This window comes from Candida pseudojiufengensis (genome assembly GCF_024610245.1).
Source record: "Candida pseudojiufengensis strain CBS 10847 chromosome Unknown scaffold18, whole genome shotgun sequence".
In the NCBI taxonomy this organism is placed as follows: domain Eukaryota; kingdom Fungi; phylum Ascomycota; class Pichiomycetes; order Serinales; family Debaryomycetaceae; genus Lodderomyces; species Lodderomyces pseudojiufengensis.
In genome coordinates this window covers 78,094-96,118 of record NW_026261532.1, presented here as the reverse complement: position 1 = coordinate 96,118, position 18,025 = coordinate 78,094, and the positions used below count along the sequence as shown (strand labels likewise).

Sequence of the window (18,025 nt, the reverse complement as noted above, 5' to 3'; positions counted from 1 at the left end):
CTTGATAATCTTTGTCTAAATCTATTACTGTCTCTATAAAACTTATTCTAGTATCTTCCATTATCAATCATTAAAGTTATTAAAATCTGGATCACAAGTTCTGACAACTCCATCTTTTTCACTTAATTTATTTAATTTTTCAAAATCATCTTTTTCCAAAACAAAGGTTTTATTATTTGATATAACTCTTGCAGGAGTTACAGATTTTGGTAATACAACTGTTTTTCTTTGAACAGCCCATGAAATTAATACTTGAGCAGGTTCAACTTGATATTTTTTTGCAATTTCAACAATTGTTGGATTTTTAAATAATGGAGAATCTGATGAACCTAAAGGTGAATAAGCTTCTAGTATAATATTTTTTGATTTTAAATAATCAACTAATTCAGGTTGAGTTAATAATGGATGAGCTTCTACTTGATTTACTGCAGGTACAACATCAACTCCATCTGAATTTAATAATTTTTCTAATTTTTTTACAGTAAAATTTGATACACCAATTGCTTTTACTTTTTTACCTTCTTTATAAATTTTTTGTAAAGTTTTCCAAGTATCAACAAAATCATGATCATCATAAGGTTTTTTAGTATCTGGATTTTGAGAAACTGGCCAATGAATTAAATAAAGATCAACATAATCTAATTGTAATTTCTTTAAAGATTCATCTAATGCCTTTTCAACATTTTTGTGTTCTGAATTCCAAAGCTTGGTTGTAATAAATATATCTTCTCTTTTAACATTAGCAGCTTTAATACCTTCTCCAACTTCTTCTTCATTTCCATAAATAGCAGCAGTATCAATATGTTTATAATGACCTTCAGTTAAAGCTGTTTTAACTGAATTTTTAGCAGCTCCATCTTCAGTTGCTCTCCATGTACCTAAAGCAACAGCTGGGATTTTATTACCATTATTTAAAGTGAAATCTGTTGTATTGAATTCTAATTGAGCTGGCATTTTTGAAATATTAATGATCAATTGATTAGTAAAATTGAGTAATTGAAATATTTTTAAAAATAATTGTGGAATTTTAAACTCTATTTATATGAAAAGGTTATATTTTGAAGGTGGGGGATTTAGCTACCAAAATGTGGCAACCACTATAATTCCGTAGTGTAAAATTCAACATAGCAAAATAGAAATTACATCATAATGTAGAGGGTTGAATCCCGTCTATTTTTTTCCTGATCTGTCTTTACGATGCTTGATCTGATACTTTTATACTAAAGCCACTCAATTGAGTGATTCATTGCTCGAAAATGATGAATTGGTCAAAATTCTTGTAAGAACACTAAATTGACTAAATTATCCAAGTAACTCACTAGTAACAAAGACTCGCCATTCTATCTACGCAATATCTTTTACTTTTCTCTCATTACACTTTACTCATGGTGTTTCATACATTATCTTCGAAATCTAGTTTTGCAACAAATTCCAATTTGTGTCGTGTGAATTTATTTGAAAAAAGTTGAAAAAAAAAGTTTACAACCAATTTCTATTCAATTCTATCAAATGGAATCACCATTAAACACCACTTTGGGGGCACGTTTAAGTGCTTATTTGGTCACTGCAGCAGATTATAAACGTCAAAGAAATAGAACCAATAAAAAATTATTAAAATTGCGTCATGACTTGAATATTATCACTAAAGATACTAAGAATTATAAACCACCAACTATAACATCAGAACAATATCAAGATAATAACAAGTATGGTTTGATTGAATTATATCTAGCTGAAAGGGACGTATTATATGCTCATGAAATTAAAGCGAAATTAGATGTAAATAATGATAAATCTTCATCTTATGCCACTTTATTAAAAACTAAATTAAAAAGAGCTTTGAGTCATGCTGATAATTTAATTAAATTGACTGAAAAAAGTTCAGCTCAAATACGTATTGAAGTTTACATTTATGCTTCATTAATTGCAGGACAATTATCTATAAATACTAAAAAATGGAACAAAGCATTAAATGCATATTCAATTGCAAGATGTTGTTTAGATTATTTGAAAACTAAACCTGAAAATCTTGATTTAAGTAAAGAACTTATTGAAAATACAGTTGATCCATCCTTAAATTTAGCTGCTTCTCAATTAAATTTAGGAAATGATTTAAAATCAATTTCGAGAAAATACTGTCGTGAATCTAATTTCCCTAGTATCTCACCAGCACTAAATCTAATTGATCCAAGTTTCACTAATGAAATACCTACCACACAATTACAAAAAGAAATTGAATGGAGAGGTCATACTGCAGAGATATATAATGATGAAGTAGCTTATAAAATTCAAGAACTTACAAACAACAAAGAATGGCTTAAATCAAATGATACAAATCAATTTGATCATATAATTGCAGCATGGATTGAAATTTTAGAATTACATAAACAAGATTCTGAAAAGAATCAAGATGATGATGATTTAGATCAAGTTCAAAATAGAGCTATATTATTAACTTATTTAAATTATAATTTACTTTTCACAAAATTAAAAAGAGATTTATTATTAATTGGGCAATTAATTACAAAAGATGAATTTGAAGAAAAAAGAGATATAATAAAATTATATTCAGGTATTATAAATTTAGTATCTGAATTGAATGAATTACCTGGTGTTTATAATGATGAAGATTTAAGTTCTTCATTACATAATTTGAAACAATATTTTGAATTTCAAAAGGATACAGTTATTGCTGAAGCTTATTCATATAATAGTAAATATGCCGAAAGTTTGAAAATTTATACCTACATCAATGACAATTTACAAGATGTTCGAGAATATTATAAAGTTGATTTCCCATTTGATGTAAGTACAAAAGAAGAAGTTGCATTTTTTAAAGTACATCTTAAAAAAAGAATATTACAAGCTCAAATTAGTTCACAATTTGAAGCAAATAAAAAATCTGCTTGTACAAAATATGCTATTGAAAATTTAAATAAATATCCTGAAGGAATTAATATTTTTAATCTTGATGAAATTAGACCAATAATATGTAAACCAGTACTTTTTGATATTGCTTTTAATTATATAAATTATGATGGTGAAATAAAGACACCAATCGAAAAACAACCAGTTAAACCAACTCCAAATGATGAAGCAGAAATTAAAAAGAGTAGATTTTTTAGTTTATTTAGTAAATAATATTTGAAACAATACGTGATATAATTTTTATTTTTTTTCACTCTCTGTTATTGACAGGTAATGAATAAGATAATAACATTGATCATATGTGTGCTAGGATTGTATAGTACATTCTTAACTTGGTCAATTCTTCAAGAACGTATAAATACCAAACCTTATGGGAATAATGAATATTTCAAATCACCTTTGATAGTGAATATTGTTCAAGCGTTTTTAGCTTCAATTGTTGGATTAATTTATAATAATGTAACAACCAAAACATCACCATTCACAGTGCTAAAAGAAAAGGGAGTTTTTAAATCAATGCTTTTAATTTCAGTATGTTCAAGTATTGCATCACCAATTGGCTATAGATCGTTAAGACATTTGGATTATTTGGCATATTTATTAGCAAAATCATGTAAATTGATACCAGTGATGTTAGTGCATCTACTATTTTATCAAACTAAATTTCCGGGTTATAAGTATTTTGTTGCTGGAATGGTAACAATTGGTGTTACAGTGTTTACATTAGCTCATTCAAAAGAAACCACTAAGATAAATGATGGAAATACTAAACTTGGATTAATTTACTTAATTGGAAGTATGTTACTTGATGGTTTAACTAATTCAACTCAAGATCAATTATTTAAAAAAACCAAAAAATTCACAGGAGCTAATTTAATGTGTATTTTAAATTTATTCATATCCATATTAACATTAGGATATGTTTTAATTTTTCAAATTGATGAAATTACTAAAACTTTACAATTTGGTCAAAAATATCCAGAATTAATTTATGATATTTTAATATTTGCAGGTTGTGGAGCCATAGGTCAAGTATTTATATTTATAATATTAGAAAAATTTGATTCTATAATTTTAATTACTGCTACTGTAACTAGAAAAATGTTAAGTATGATTTTAAGTGTTTTATTATTTGGTCATTATTTAAATTTAAATCAATGGATTGGTGTTTTATTAGTATTTAGTGGAATTGGATATGAAGCATATACTAAATTAAAACTGAAAAAGAAAATAGAATAGATGTATATAGATGTAATAGAATTATGATCTGGCTTTATATGTCCGGTATATGATCTCGTATAAAATGATATCCTATATCAACGTATTTGGCACAATGATAACACTAGATGATTCATTACTCACTATGATAATCCTTCCGCTAGTACTTTAATTAATCATCCAGTGATATCATAGAACCAAACACATTGATATAAGATCTGACTTTAGACGAGATCATACCAATGGAAGAGTTTAAACCGTTTAAACTATCTTTAAAATTTTCGATAGATGAACGAACTCGAAGTCTGAAAAATAGTTATCAGTGAACATTATCATAATTTCCTTGAGTACATCACTGTGTGTCGTTACTCATTCTAGGATTGTCAAGTCATTTGGAGTTGTTGCTCTGCCGAAACAATTGATAAATTACTTACTCAACCAGGCAAGCTGTTAATGATCTGAATGAGGGTTGTCTTTTCATGTTCGAGTATAGGAACTGGATTAATTTGGGCTCCTCTACTATGCTTTTAAAGTCCTTAATATCTCAAAGATCAAAGACCCAAACACACTCTAACTCTAGTCCACTAATTGCGATAATAATGGCAAGTATGTCTGTCGAACACTTGTACTTTGAATATTGCATATCACGTCATATTATGAATAAGAATTAAAACATTTGAACGCTGCAGAGCATGATCTCGTGTATCTGAAAGACCTGACGTGTTCGGTTGGCTTTCTAATAAGGTGAGTGTTCTTAAATTTGGAGTTCAAGTGTTGATACTTTTCTTTTTTTAAAATCTGAGGTCAAAAAATAAATGCTTTGTACCAATCACAGCCATATTCAAAATGGCAAGTATACAACAAAATACATTCATACTAACATGTGAACGATGGTGTTGCATATTTGCTTCCCTATTTCCCAAAGTATTTTGTACATTTGTGCTAACGTGGTCGGTGTATGCAATAATGACTACAATTCCAAAATATTTTGAATCAAGAATCATAATTATTATTGAATTTGTAATTATTAATACACTTTATATTTTGAGTATAGTTACATACTATAGAATCATATATGCTGGACCTGGATCTCCACTAGATTACCCACAATTGAGACTAAACAATTCTGAAAATCCATTTGATTCAAATCAACCTCAAATACCACCTGAATTCATGACTATACACACATTAAAAGTAAATCAAGGATTTCGAGTATGTAATAAATGTAAATGTTGGAAACCAGATAGAACACATCATTGCTCAAGCTCGGGGAAATGTATATTGAAAATGGATCATTATTGTCCTTGGTTTGCAACTTGTATTGGTTTTTTCAATTACAAATTTTTCATACAATTCTTAACCTATGTAATGATTTATTGTTGGATAATATTCGGGATTACTACATATATTATTTACAACTTAATAATGACTGAGAAGTATAAAGATGAGTATTTGACACTCAATTTAATATTATTATGTGTGATTTCTTTCACTTTTGGAATAGCAGTTGGAGTTTTCACTATTTTTTCATACTATTTAATTTCCAAAAACTTATCTACAATAGAATTTCAAGAACAAAGATGGAATTATAGAGGTGGGAACGTATATGAATTTGATCGTAATGGTAAACAAAAAAAATTAGCAAATATTTTTGATCTTGGTGTAAGAGAAAATTTCAAACAAGTATTAGGTGAATCTTTACTAGAATGGATACTACCTATCAACATAAATTATAAAATTGCAAATTCTGGATTTAAAAATGGTATTAATTTCAAAGTTAATGAAGAGGTATATAAAAAATGGTGTGAAAATGCAGAACTTCAAAATCAATTAAATGATCAATTAGCAGAATATAAAAATAGAGTAAGAAGAGAAAGAGAAGAATATGTGGTTTAAAAAATTTTCCAATATAGTTTAATTACGATTATTATTATACACAGAATTGAATTTACATTACTCTTTACCTCATTATAATTCCATTTCATCAGCATCAAATGCTCCATTTATTTCATCATCACTATCTATAGCATTATCACTTATATTTTCATTATTTTGTTCCCTTAAAGCTGCCAAGCTTGTACCTGAACCTCCTCCCACTATTCCACCAATAACTGATGATCTCTTTTGCGGTATTATTGGTTGATTACTTCTATCATATTCATCTTCTTCATCTTCAAAATCAACATCAAAGAAATCTTCACTTGTTCCTGTAACTCTTTGATATATAGATTTTACATCAGTAATGATACCATCATATGATAATTCTGCACTTGGAGTATTTGTAAAAATAATTTGATCTTTAGCATCAGGTACATCTCTAAGTATTATACTATTTTCTTTTGTAGGTTTAAAAATATTTGATAAATCATTTGATATAAATGTCTTTTCAACATATCCTAATTTACAAACAACTTCAAGTTTTTCTGTGGGAACAAAATTTTGTAAATGAGAACCTAATTTAAATGAATTAGCCAAGACAGGTGTTCCTTGTTGACTCATAACAAAATCAGTTTCATCTAACATCTCACCTATATCATTTGATGTCTCTCTTAATAATGATGATTCCATTTTAGAATAAGCAGACTCTAAATCCCTTTTAGCTCGACTTAAGTCTTGTTCAACAGTTTGACTAAACCAAATTGATTGATTATCTGGACATACACCAGAATTCCCATTCTGTATCATTACTTGTACTGAACATTCATTATTCGTTGGTAAAGAATGTGGTGGGAAAACAACAATTGCCAGTGATTCATTTGGTGACATCCATTCCTTACAATCTCGTCTAACAACAGTAACCAATCTTGTTACATAATGAGGTTGTAAATTTTCAGTGATTTGTTCATAACTTGAATTTAAAAATTTTGGTAATTGAGTTGGTGATATAATAATTTTTTCTTTAATTTTAATTTGAGAATTATCATCAAAATGAGCAATTTTCGTTATTGGATCAAAATCTACAAGACTTGAATTTAATTTATAAGTTGTACCTGCAACTGCTGCACTTCGACAAAATCCTTGTGCTAATTCACCTGGTCCACCAAATTTTGAAACCATACATGGAAATTTACCATAAACATCAAATGATGAAAGAAATCTTTTAATTTTTATAAGAGCTTCTTTAGTGGTGATATCTTCTTTATATGAAAGTCCAATTGAATATACTAACTCATTAATTTGTGGATCTTCTAATTTGAATTCCTCTTTAAGGAAAGTTTGAATAGGTTGATTAGGTTTAGTGATTTTAGCTTTATAATTTGGATCTAGTAATATAAATTTCAAAAATTTCATTAAATTTCTTTTCGTTATTAAAGATAATGATTTATCTATGAATATATCTTGTTTAGTTGTAGAATTAATCTTTTGTTGAAAATCATCATTTTCAAAAACATGAAAATTTGATAATGATTGAAATTCCAAATATCTATAAACTCTTGACTTCACTAATAAACTTAATAAATCTGATTGACAAAACATAATTTTTGGAGTTAAATCAATTCCATAATCTTTTGAATGAAATTTATTATTTAATTTCCCACCTGGTATATATATTTGAGCTTCTTGAAAATGTGGTATTTTGTTTGAATTAACATCAGCACACCATTTTTTCAATTGTTCTATTGTCATGGTGGATGTAGAATCTCCATAATATGGTTTATTATCTATATGTAATACTTGAGTTCCTTGCCATGATAAAGCAGCTGCCAATATACTTTCTTGTAAACCAGTTCCTAATATTAAAACATCACAATTATCCATTTTTAAATATTGGTCTTGTGGTTTTTCCAATCCGGCTAAATGCGGAATGACAGGTGGCGTATATGACGTAGAAGGTCTACGTTCTGCCATTGACTTTCTTCTTTCCGTTCTTTGAAAACTCATGTTCACTATCAATGGTATGTTGATTGTGTGGTTAATATTGGTGATAAATTTTTTTCCTGAAGTAAAAAAAAATTTCTCTTTGTCAAAAGATTTTTTCTTTTAATTAATCATGACATATGAAGGGTTCATTATTATTAGCTTGGCAAGTGAAGGATAAACATTGTTTAGTTATAGGGTCAGGGGATGTTGCTTTATCAAGAATCAATCATTTACTTATAGCTCAAGCTAAAATCACTGTCATTACAGGTGATGGACATATTCATGCAGAGATATCGGATTTAGCTAAATCCGGGGAAATAACATTAATAAATAGAAATTATCAAGATGAAGATTTGAAAATGTATGAAAAACTTCAGGTGGATCTCGACTATAAGAATATTAATATAGATGACTATTCCAAAATAAGTCAATTAGTTAATGAAACTTTTGCATGTGTGCTTTGTTGCATTGATGATTATGAACTAAGTACTAAAATCTATTATCAATGTAAACTTTTAAGATTACCAGTCAATATAGCAGATAAACCACCATTATGTGATTTTTATTTTGGAAGTATGATTAATCAAGATAATTTACAAATAATGATTAGTACAAATGGGAAATCACCAAGGCTTTCGAAACTTATAAAAGACAATATTGCTAAACAATTTGTTGGAGTTGATTTAAATAATTCTATAGAAAATTTGGGATTAATTAGGGCTAGACTAAGAGAGCTAATATTAATTGATGATGACTTAGTAACAATTGACACTAGAATGAATTGGATTAAAACATTGACAGATTTTTTTACTGTAAAAGAATGGAGTCTACTACATTTAACACAAGATCAAGCTGATAAAATCATAAAATCATTTCCAAATTTCCCACCTAAACAATATGACGAGTTTCAAACTTATATATCTTCATGAATAAATAATTTAGATCCACCTCCACCTACATATTCTCCAACGATATGACCATCTCCTTTCAATTGGTATTGATAACTCATTAGTCCTTCTAATCCTACTGGACCTCTAGCATGTATTTTATTTGTACTAATACCAACTTCTGTTCCAAAACCGTATCTAAAACCATCAGCAAATCTTGTTGAAGCATTCCAATAAATACCAGCAGAGTCAATACTTTTTAAAAATTTATTGGCTTTTGCCTCATCCTCTGTTATTATACATTCGGTATGTTTTGATGAATGTTCATTAATATGGGAAATCGCTTCATCAATATTATTCACTAGCTTCACTGATATATCAAATGAAAGATATTCTTTATCAAATGAATCATCCACTACATCCTTTACAAATTCCGAATCTATTAATTTCAATTCAGGTGTTACATGTATCGTTACTTTATTATCAATCAAAGATTGTAAAATCTCTTTAATTTCTTCTTTTGGTAAATTTTTATTTATCAACAATTGTTCAACTGCGTTACAACCAGCTGGGTAATTTGTCTTTGAATCAATAATAATCCTTTTAGCTTTTGTTAAATCATAATTCGAGTCCACATAGATTGAACAAATACCATCAGCATGACCTAAAACAGGGATTTTTGTATTTGACTTAATATGACGTACCAATTCATTAGAACCTCGAGGAATTACCAAGTCAATATATTTATCTTGATTTAGTAAATCTGAAACATCTTCTCTACTCTCTATTAATTGAATAGCTTTTGGTGGAACTTTAGTCTTGGCCAACGCTTGATTTACAATTTCACTCATTATTTTAAAAGTTTGAAAAGATTCTTTGCCTCCTTTTAATATTGCAGAATTACCAGATTTTACAGCTAATGCAGTAATATTAGCAATAACTTCAGGTCTACTTTCAAAAATAATCAATAAAACACCAATTGGTGCAGTTACTCTATATAGATTTAAACCTTCATCAAGCTTCTTAGCTAGTGTGACTTTACCTACAGGATCTGGTAAATTTGCAACATCAAATATTCCTTGTAACATAGAATCAAATTTCCCAGATTTTGATAAATCAAGTCTTTTAATTAATGATGATGAAAGATTTTGAGATTCAGCATTTTTTAAATCTAATTCATTAGCTTTTAGGATGTTTGTTTTCTTTTCTTTTAAAGAGTCATGAATAATTTGTAAAGCATTTGATCTTTCTTCATTTGACAAAGTCTTAAGCGTTGAAAAAGCAAGGTTTGCTTCTTTGGCTATTCTTTCACTTGACATGTTTGATAAATTGATTACTCATGATGTGAAAAAAAATAAAATCGCATACTTAGAAATTAAGTGTAATCAAAATAACGAATGTCTCAGATTGTTATATTACTGAGTAAAGTGTCTAAAGTAGATTATATAACAAGTTTTCATATATCATCAAACAATCCAAAAATCATTCAGGCTTATAGCCGTCTTTCATCAATCAATTCTATTTTTAAATCACTTCGTATAGATTTTGCAACACGATATTTTAAATTTAATTTTTCTAACAAAACAAAGTATTTACCAAACATAAACCACACAGCCATGTCAAAACCAAAAGACAATCCGTTTGAAGACGAAAGTGCTCTAATAGACTTGGATTTAAATAGTTTTAATCCACAACATCATTATCCACAACATAATCAAGATAATCCCTTTAATGATCGATTTATCATTTCAGACGATGAAGACGAAGAAATTGAAGATTTTCAAACACCAATAATAACTTCAAAACCTAAACCAACTAGTTATAAACCATATGAATCACCTAAAGAAGAAAAACCACCACGAGATTTTGACATTACTCATATTTATCGAAAATTTAAAAATAAACTAACGGGCAATAAACATTCAAAACTTGAATCAAGAAAACCAAGAGAAATATTTATATTAAATCATTCAGCTAATGCTTCTTCTGGATTTTTTGGAAATCATATATCAACAACTAAATATAATATTGCAACTTTTTTACCTAAATTTTTATTTGAACAATTTAGTAAATATGCTAATTTATTCTTTTTATTTACATCAATTATACAACAAGTTCCACATGTATCACCAACGAATCGATATACAACTATAGGAACATTAATAGTAGTGCTATTTGTATCTGCAGTAAAAGAAATATCAGAAGATTTAAAAAGAGCAAATGCTGATAAAGATTTAAATAATACAAGAGTATTGGTACTAGACCCTGCATCTGGTGATTTTGTACTGAGAAAATGGGTAAAAGTACAAGTTGGAGATGTAGTAAAAGTAAATAATGAAGAACCATTTCCTGCAGATTTAGTATTAATAAGTTCTTCAGAACCTGAAGGTTTATGTTATATTGAAACTGCTAATTTAGATGGTGAAACAAATTTAAAAATAAAACAATCAAAACCAGAAACATCAAATTTAAAAAGCTCCACCGAATTAATAAGAGGATTATCTGATGTAGAAATAATATCAGAACCTCCAAATTCATCATTATATACATATGAAGGTAATTTAAAAAATTTTGAACATGGTCCAGATATTCCTTTAACTCCAGAACAATTATTATTAAGAGGTGCTACATTACGTAACACACAATGGGTAAATGGTGTTGTTATATTTACAGGTCATGAAACGAAATTAATGAGAAATGCAACAGCAACACCAATTAAAAGAACAGATGTTGAAAGAATTATAAATTTACAAATTATTGCATTATTTTGTGTATTAATTGTATTAGCTTTAATATCATCTATTGGAAATGTTATCAAAACGACAGCTAGTAAAAATGATTTAAATTATTTATATTTAGAAGGTACTTCAATGGCTAAATTATTTTTTCAAGATTTATTAACTTATTGGATTTTATATTCAAATTTAGTTCCAATATCTTTATTTGTTACAGTTGAATTAATTAAATATTATCAAGCATTTATGATTGGAAGTGATTTAGATATGTATTATGAAGAAACTGATACACCAACAGGAGTTAGAACATCTTCATTAGTTGAAGAATTGGGGCAGATTAATTATATTTTTAGTGATAAAACTGGTACATTAACTAGAAATGTAATGGAATTTAAGGCTTGTTCAATTGGAGGAAGATGTTATGCTGAAGAAATACCAGAAGATGGTTATCCTCAAATAATTGAAGGTATTGAAATTGGTTATCATACATTTGATGAATTGAAAACTGATGTTTTAAAAATTGATTCACAACAATCAGCTATAATTAATGAATTTTTAACTTTATTAAGTACTTGTCATACTGTAATTCCTGAAAATAGAGAAAATGGAGAAATAAAATATCAAGCTGCATCTCCTGATGAAGGCGCATTAGTTCAAGGAGCTGCTGATTTAGGATACAAATTTATAATCCGTCGTCCTAAAACTGTTACAATAGAAAATACAATAACCAATAATCAATCAGAATATGAATTATTAAATATTTGTGAATTTAATTCAACAAGAAAAAGAATGTCTGCCATATTCAGATGTCCTGATGGAGTTATAAGATTATTTTGTAAAGGTGCTGATACAGTAATATTAGAACGTCTTTCAAAAAATGAACCACAACCATTTATTGATTCAACTTTAAGACATCTTGAAGATTTTGCAGCTGAAGGATTAAGAACCCTTTGTATTGCTTCAAGAATTATACCAGAAAATGAATATAATGAATGGTCAAAAAAATATTATGAAGCTTCTACATCATTACAAAATCGTAGTGAAAAAATGGATGAAATTTCTGAACTAATTGAAAATAATTTATTTTTATTAGGTGCTACTGCAATTGAAGATAAATTACAAGATGGAGTACCTGAAACTATTCATACTTTACAAAGTGCAGGTATCAAGATATGGGTATTAACTGGTGATCGTCAAGAAACTGCTATAAATATTGGAATGTCATGTAAATTATTAAGTGAAGATATGAATTTATTAATTATAAATGAAGAAAATAAAAATGATACAAGATTAAATTTACAAGAAAAATTAACTGCTATACAAGAACATCAATTTGATGTTGATGATGGATCATTAGAATCTTCATTAGCTTTAATTATTGATGGTCATTCATTATCTTTTGCTTTAGAACCAGATTTAGAAGATTTATTTATTGAATTAGGTTCAAGATGTAGAGCTGTTATATGTTGTCGTGTTTCACCATTACAGAAGGCTTTGGTGGTGAAAATGGTTAAACGTAAAAAGAAACAATCTTTATTATTAGCAATTGGAGATGGAGCCAATGATGTTTCAATGATTCAAGCAGCTCATGTTGGAGTTGGTATAAGTGGTATGGAAGGTATGCAAGCAGCGAGAAGTGCAGATATTTCAATTGGACAATTTAAATATTTAAAAAAACTTTTATTGGTTCATGGATCTTGGTCATATCGTCGTATATCAAATGCTATATTATATTCATTTTATAAAAATATAGCATTATATATGACTCAATTTTGGTTTGTTTTCACAAATGCATTTTCAGGTCAATCAATAGCAGAATCCTGGACTTTAACATTTTATAATGTCTTGTTTACAGTATTACCACCAATAGTATTAGGAGTATTTGATCAATTTGTAAGTGCAAGATTATTAGATAGATATCCTCAATTATATCAATTAGGTCAACAAAGAAAATTTTTTAATGTTGCAGTATTTTGGAGTTGGATTATAAATGGATTTTATCATTCAGCTGTTATATTTTTATGTTCATTTTTTATTTATAGATATGGAAATAATTTATCAAATGGTTTAACTACTGATAATTGGAGTTGGGGAGTTGCTGTTTATACTACTTGTACTTTAACTGCTTTAGGTAAAGCAGCATTAATAGTAACTATGTGGACTAAATTTACATTAATTGCAATACCTGGTTCATTTATATTTTGGTTATGTTGGTTTCCAGCTTATGCAACTATTGCACCATTAATTAATGTATCAGATGAATATAGAGGAGTTTTATCAAAAACTTATCCATTATTAACTTTTTGGACAATGATATTTGGTGTATCAATATTATGTTTATTAAGAGATTTTGCATGGAAATTCTACAAGAGACAAATGGATCCAGAAAGTTATCATTATGTTCAAGAAATTCAAAAATATAATATACAAGATCATAGACCAAGAATGGAACAATTTCAAAAAGCTATTAGAAAAGTAAGACAAGTTCAAAGATTAAAAAAAATAAGAGGTTATGCTTTTTCTCAAGCTGAAGGTCAAGATCAAGATAAAATTGTTAGACTTTATGATACAACAAGGAGGTGATATTTTTTATATTTTGATGATAATGAAATATTTAATAATTGGTAATAATTCATTGATTTTTGAACTCAACTCTTTAATAATCCACTCTAAACTAATTTTCACTTTCATTGGAGAGTTGTAAAATTACTACTATGATAGTCATCAACTATAAATTGAAAAAAATTTTAAATATGATGTTTAGTCAACAAGAGATTCGAACTAAAGTAGCAATCAAAAAAAAGTGAGGCAAAAGCCGTTTAAACTTGAACAAAATTTGAGTCAAGAAGTATTAAGTCAAAGAAGCTGTGAAAAAAAATTTTTCAGAAATTACTCCTGGTAGCTTAGTTGGTTTAAAGCACAAGACTGTAATATGTTTTCCCAAATACTTGTAATCTTGGGATCGGGCGTTCGACTCGCCCCCGGGAGATTTTTGATATACCAATAACTTTTTTTTTAAAATTATTTTCCAACAATGTTCAAAATTACCATCTATCTTTTGGTTCATTAACTCTAATTATTAATGATAGTTATACAAGAGTTAAATTTTAAGTTTGAGTTTTACATTCTCATGTTTGTTTGTTGTTTTAGGAATTATTTTTAGCAAGTTAGGTTGCAAAAAATCGAATTCTAGAAATAGAGATCAAAATAAACATATACAACAATAACCGAATCTACAAATTCAATCTTAAATTGTTTTTATTTCATTAATCGTAACTGTTAAATTTAAACAATGAACCAAGTATATTGAATCATTTTAAAAATGACTTAATAATAAATAAAAATTCCAAAAACAACCAATTAAATTAATACCAAACCCCAACCATATAACCAAATAATGAAATTTTTTACCTTTTTGAAATCTATAATATAATAAATTTATAGAAATTAAATTAAATAATAAACTTATTAACATTCCAAAAATTAAAATTATAAAAAGATTTAAATTATATCTTATCAAAAATGAATTATCGTAGTTGTTGTTGCCATCTAAGTTATTATAAATTGAATAAATTATTCCTAATTGTATACCCATTAAAAATAATGATATAATATTTAATGAAAAATAAATATATGATAATGTTTTATCATAATTTATTTCATATTGTAATTTAAATTCATTTCTTTGTAAATATCCAATAGGTTCTTCATTTATTGAATCATAAGTTGAATTGTTTTGATAATTTTGGTTGTGCATTATACTAAGTAGCTTAGTATATGGATCTATTTCTTCATTATTATTAAAATTATTATAAAATGGATTTTCATAAATTTGATATTGATTTTTTTCTTCATTTATTGGATTCATATTAAAAAATTTTTGTTTTAAATTATAAATTGATTCAAAAATTTTATTAATTTGATTAAATTCTTGTTTGGAACCGGATTTTAATTTTGAAATTTCTATTATATCTTCTTCATCATCTGTAAAATTTATATCTTGTGGTGATAAACTTCCACATGATGATTGAACATTTTCAACTTGTTCAAATATACTTGATCCAAAACTATTTTTAGAAGGCTTTAATTGTGATTTTTGATTTTGAATTGATTGAATTGATAACTTATGTTTTATTATATTGTTTGATTTTCTTTTTATTATATTTTCTTCTTCATTTAATTGTTGATTATTAACTGAAACATTTTCAAAATTTTTTAATAAATTTAAATTTAATAAATTTGAATAATGATTATTTATAAATTCATTATTTGGTATAATATTATAATAACAACTTAATTGATATTGATAAAAATTAAATTTTTTATATAAATTTATAAAATTATTATTTAATATAATTGTTAAAATTTTTGGAAATTTTTTTAAATAAATTAAATGAAATTCATTTGAAATAATACCATTTTTATCAATTTTTGTTGTTAATGATGATTCAAATTCAAAAAGATTTATATCATTTGAATAAATTCCTAAATGATTATGTGGGAAAATATCAAATTTTTCAAATGTTTGCGGGAAATTTATTGTATTTATGAAAACGGGCTTATTTGTTGTATAAATATCACTATTTAAAGCAATATAGTAATCATTTTCATCTTGATTTGTATTTGTTGTACTATTAATTTCAAATTCTTGGTGGTTTTCATCATCTTCATTATCAAATTTTTCAATTTTAAATCTTGATCTTTTACAAATTAATCTTGAAGTCGGTAAATAATTATTAGATATTATAAAATTTATAGTTTTTTTAGTTAATTGACTTGAATTTTGAAATGATTCTGATAATTTATTTTTATATGATTCATTGCTTCTATCTTTTAAATGTAATAAAAAAATTTCAACAATTTCATTATCCAAAATACAATAAGAATTTTTTCTTAATCCACCTGTTGGAGCTATAATTATTGATTTTGAATTTTTAGAACTTGTTATTATCATTGCTGGTTCATTTAATAAATCATGATTTAAATAAATAATTGAAATTAAATCATCTTCTATACATTTTAAATTTAAATAAATATTAAAATTTAATATAACATCATTACTTAAATCATTTGGTATTAAACAATGACATTGAAAATTTTTTTTTAATTGAATTATTAAATCAAAATATGAACCATTTGTTGATGGAATTTGTTGTTGATTACTATTTCCACAATATTTTGATGGTAATATTGAATTTTGATAATCGGAAGAATTTAATGTAGATGCAATTGAGAATAATGAATTTTTTCTATGTAATTGATTATTATTTGTTGAATTATTGTTTCCAGTGGTCTGGGAATTAAGATAATCTTGATTAAAAGTTTGTAGAATTTTCCTCTCATATTCTATTAGATTTATAAAATTTGTTAGTTTTAAAGTTAAATTTGTTAAATCAAAGTTGATAAAAGAATTTTGATTTTCTAATAAATAATTTTTAATATTCATTATAAATTTTGTTGCTAATTGTTTATGCTTGTAATATTTTAAAAACTTTTTGAAGATCTTTTTAATGGCAATTTTTTGTATTAGTATGAATTTTGATAAATTTTTTAAAATTATTGATAATTCAATAGATTGGTAGAATAATTCATCAACTTCTATTAGTAATGATTTAATATCTATAAAATTTTCATAAGATTCAGACATAGGTAGATTATTTGTGTTATTTCCCTCATTATGTCCCTCCTCCTCAATTTCAATTTCATTATTTTTTAATCTTAAATTTTCAAATATTCTTTCTAAATATTTAAATTTTCTATTTAATTCACCATATTTTGTTTGAATAAATAAATTAATATAATCAATATTTTCAATAAAACTTTTATTTAAATTTGTTAAATCTTTTGAATTTGAATTTGTTATTTGTTTAATTTTATATTTTAAATCATTATAATCAATATTATAACTTTTCCATTCTGGTATTGATAAATATTGTAAATTATTACCAAATTTCATTTATTTGTTGATTTGTTGCTTTTTTGATCTTTCTGTTTTCTCGATTTTGGTTGTAAATTAGTTGTTTAAAGTTTGTTAAAAGCAATGTATGATAATGAATGAATTATTTAGATATTTGTAAGTTGATTGGTCTATTAAAGTAATGAAAGAATGATGAAAAACATGCAAATATTAATATAAAAGTTGGTTGTAAAAAATATGGGTTTGTAAAATAGTAAACTGAATTTGAATTGAAAATTGAAATATTAAGGTATATATGCTGGATATGATAATGTCTAAATGTGTAAAGTAGTAATAGTTATAGATATATTAAGTATTCTCTAGTCTATTGAGATACGAATATGGTGGTTATAATGATGATAGTGATGTGTTATTGGTGGTTGTAAAAGTAAAAGAAGTTGTATAAATTGGTTGTAAAAATTTAAAAAATTATGAGAAAT

The 18,025-nt window shown here is 26.3% G+C and overlaps 9 protein-coding genes across 9 annotated transcripts; 5 read left to right on the top strand and 4 right to left on the bottom strand. All coding sequences in view use genetic code 12, as the record gives it.

The window, feature by feature from the left end:
* Window positions 1-63: 63 nt before the first annotated feature.
* Window positions 64-954, bottom strand: KGF55_003927 (GCY1; the record flags this gene model as incomplete). Its single annotated transcript, XM_051758775.1, has 1 exon — window positions 64-954. One exon carries the CDS (start codon window positions 952-954, stop codon window positions 64-66), a length of 891 nt encoding a protein of 296 aa, XP_051613348.1.
* Window positions 955-1,509: 555 nt separating this feature from the next.
* Window positions 1,510-3,141, top strand: KGF55_003926 (signal recognition particle subunit; the record flags this gene model as incomplete). Its single annotated transcript, XM_051758773.1, has 1 exon — window positions 1,510-3,141. One exon carries the CDS (start codon window positions 1,510-1,512, stop codon window positions 3,139-3,141), a length of 1,632 nt encoding a protein of 543 aa, XP_051613347.1.
* Window positions 3,142-3,201: 60 nt separating this feature from the next.
* On the top strand, window positions 3,202-4,167 carry HUT1 (Hut1p; the record flags this gene model as incomplete). The annotated part of the gene is made up of 1 exon (XM_051758772.1): window positions 3,202-4,167. One exon carries the CDS (start codon window positions 3,202-3,204, stop codon window positions 4,165-4,167), a length of 966 nt encoding a protein of 321 aa, XP_051613346.1.
* Window positions 4,168-5,571: 1,404 nt separating this feature from the next.
* On the top strand, window positions 5,572-6,042 carry KGF55_003924 (palmitoyltransferase; the record flags this gene model as incomplete). Its single annotated transcript, XM_051758771.1, has 1 exon — window positions 5,572-6,042. The coding sequence occupies one exon, from the start codon at window positions 5,572-5,574 to the stop codon at window positions 6,040-6,042; it is 471 nt and encodes a 156-aa protein (XP_051613345.1).
* A 72-nt stretch (window positions 6,043-6,114) lies between these two features.
* Window positions 6,115-8,028, bottom strand: KGF55_003923 (GTPase-activating protein; the record flags this gene model as incomplete). The annotated part of the gene is made up of 1 exon (XM_051758770.1): window positions 6,115-8,028. One exon carries the CDS (start codon window positions 8,026-8,028, stop codon window positions 6,115-6,117), a length of 1,914 nt encoding a protein of 637 aa, XP_051613344.1.
* A 116-nt stretch (window positions 8,029-8,144) lies between these two features.
* On the top strand, window positions 8,145-8,936 carry MET8 (bifunctional precorrin-2 dehydrogenase/sirohydrochlorin ferrochelatase; the record flags this gene model as incomplete). The annotated part of the gene is made up of 1 exon (XM_051758769.1): window positions 8,145-8,936. One exon carries the CDS (start codon window positions 8,145-8,147, stop codon window positions 8,934-8,936), a length of 792 nt encoding a protein of 263 aa, XP_051613343.1.
* A 25-nt stretch (window positions 8,937-8,961) lies between these two features.
* Window positions 8,962-10,213, bottom strand: PRO2 (glutamate-5-semialdehyde dehydrogenase; the record flags this gene model as incomplete). Its single annotated transcript, XM_051758768.1, has 2 exons — window positions 8,962-8,988; window positions 9,035-10,213. The coding sequence occupies 2 exons, from the start codon at window positions 10,211-10,213 to the stop codon at window positions 8,962-8,964; spliced, it is 1,206 nt and encodes a 401-aa protein (XP_051613342.1).
* Window positions 10,214-10,510: 297 nt separating this feature from the next.
* Window positions 10,511-14,212, top strand: KGF55_003920 (aminophospholipid-translocating P4-type ATPase; the record flags this gene model as incomplete). The annotated part of the gene is made up of 1 exon (XM_051758767.1): window positions 10,511-14,212. One exon carries the CDS (start codon window positions 10,511-10,513, stop codon window positions 14,210-14,212), a length of 3,702 nt encoding a protein of 1,233 aa, XP_051613341.1.
* A 733-nt stretch (window positions 14,213-14,945) lies between these two features.
* KGF55_003919 (uncharacterized protein) lies at window positions 14,946-17,585 on the bottom strand (the record flags this gene model as incomplete). Its single annotated transcript, XM_051758766.1, has 1 exon — window positions 14,946-17,585. The coding sequence occupies one exon, from the start codon at window positions 17,583-17,585 to the stop codon at window positions 14,946-14,948; it is 2,640 nt and encodes an 879-aa protein (XP_051613340.1).
* Between the last annotated feature and the right edge of the window lie 440 nt (window positions 17,586-18,025).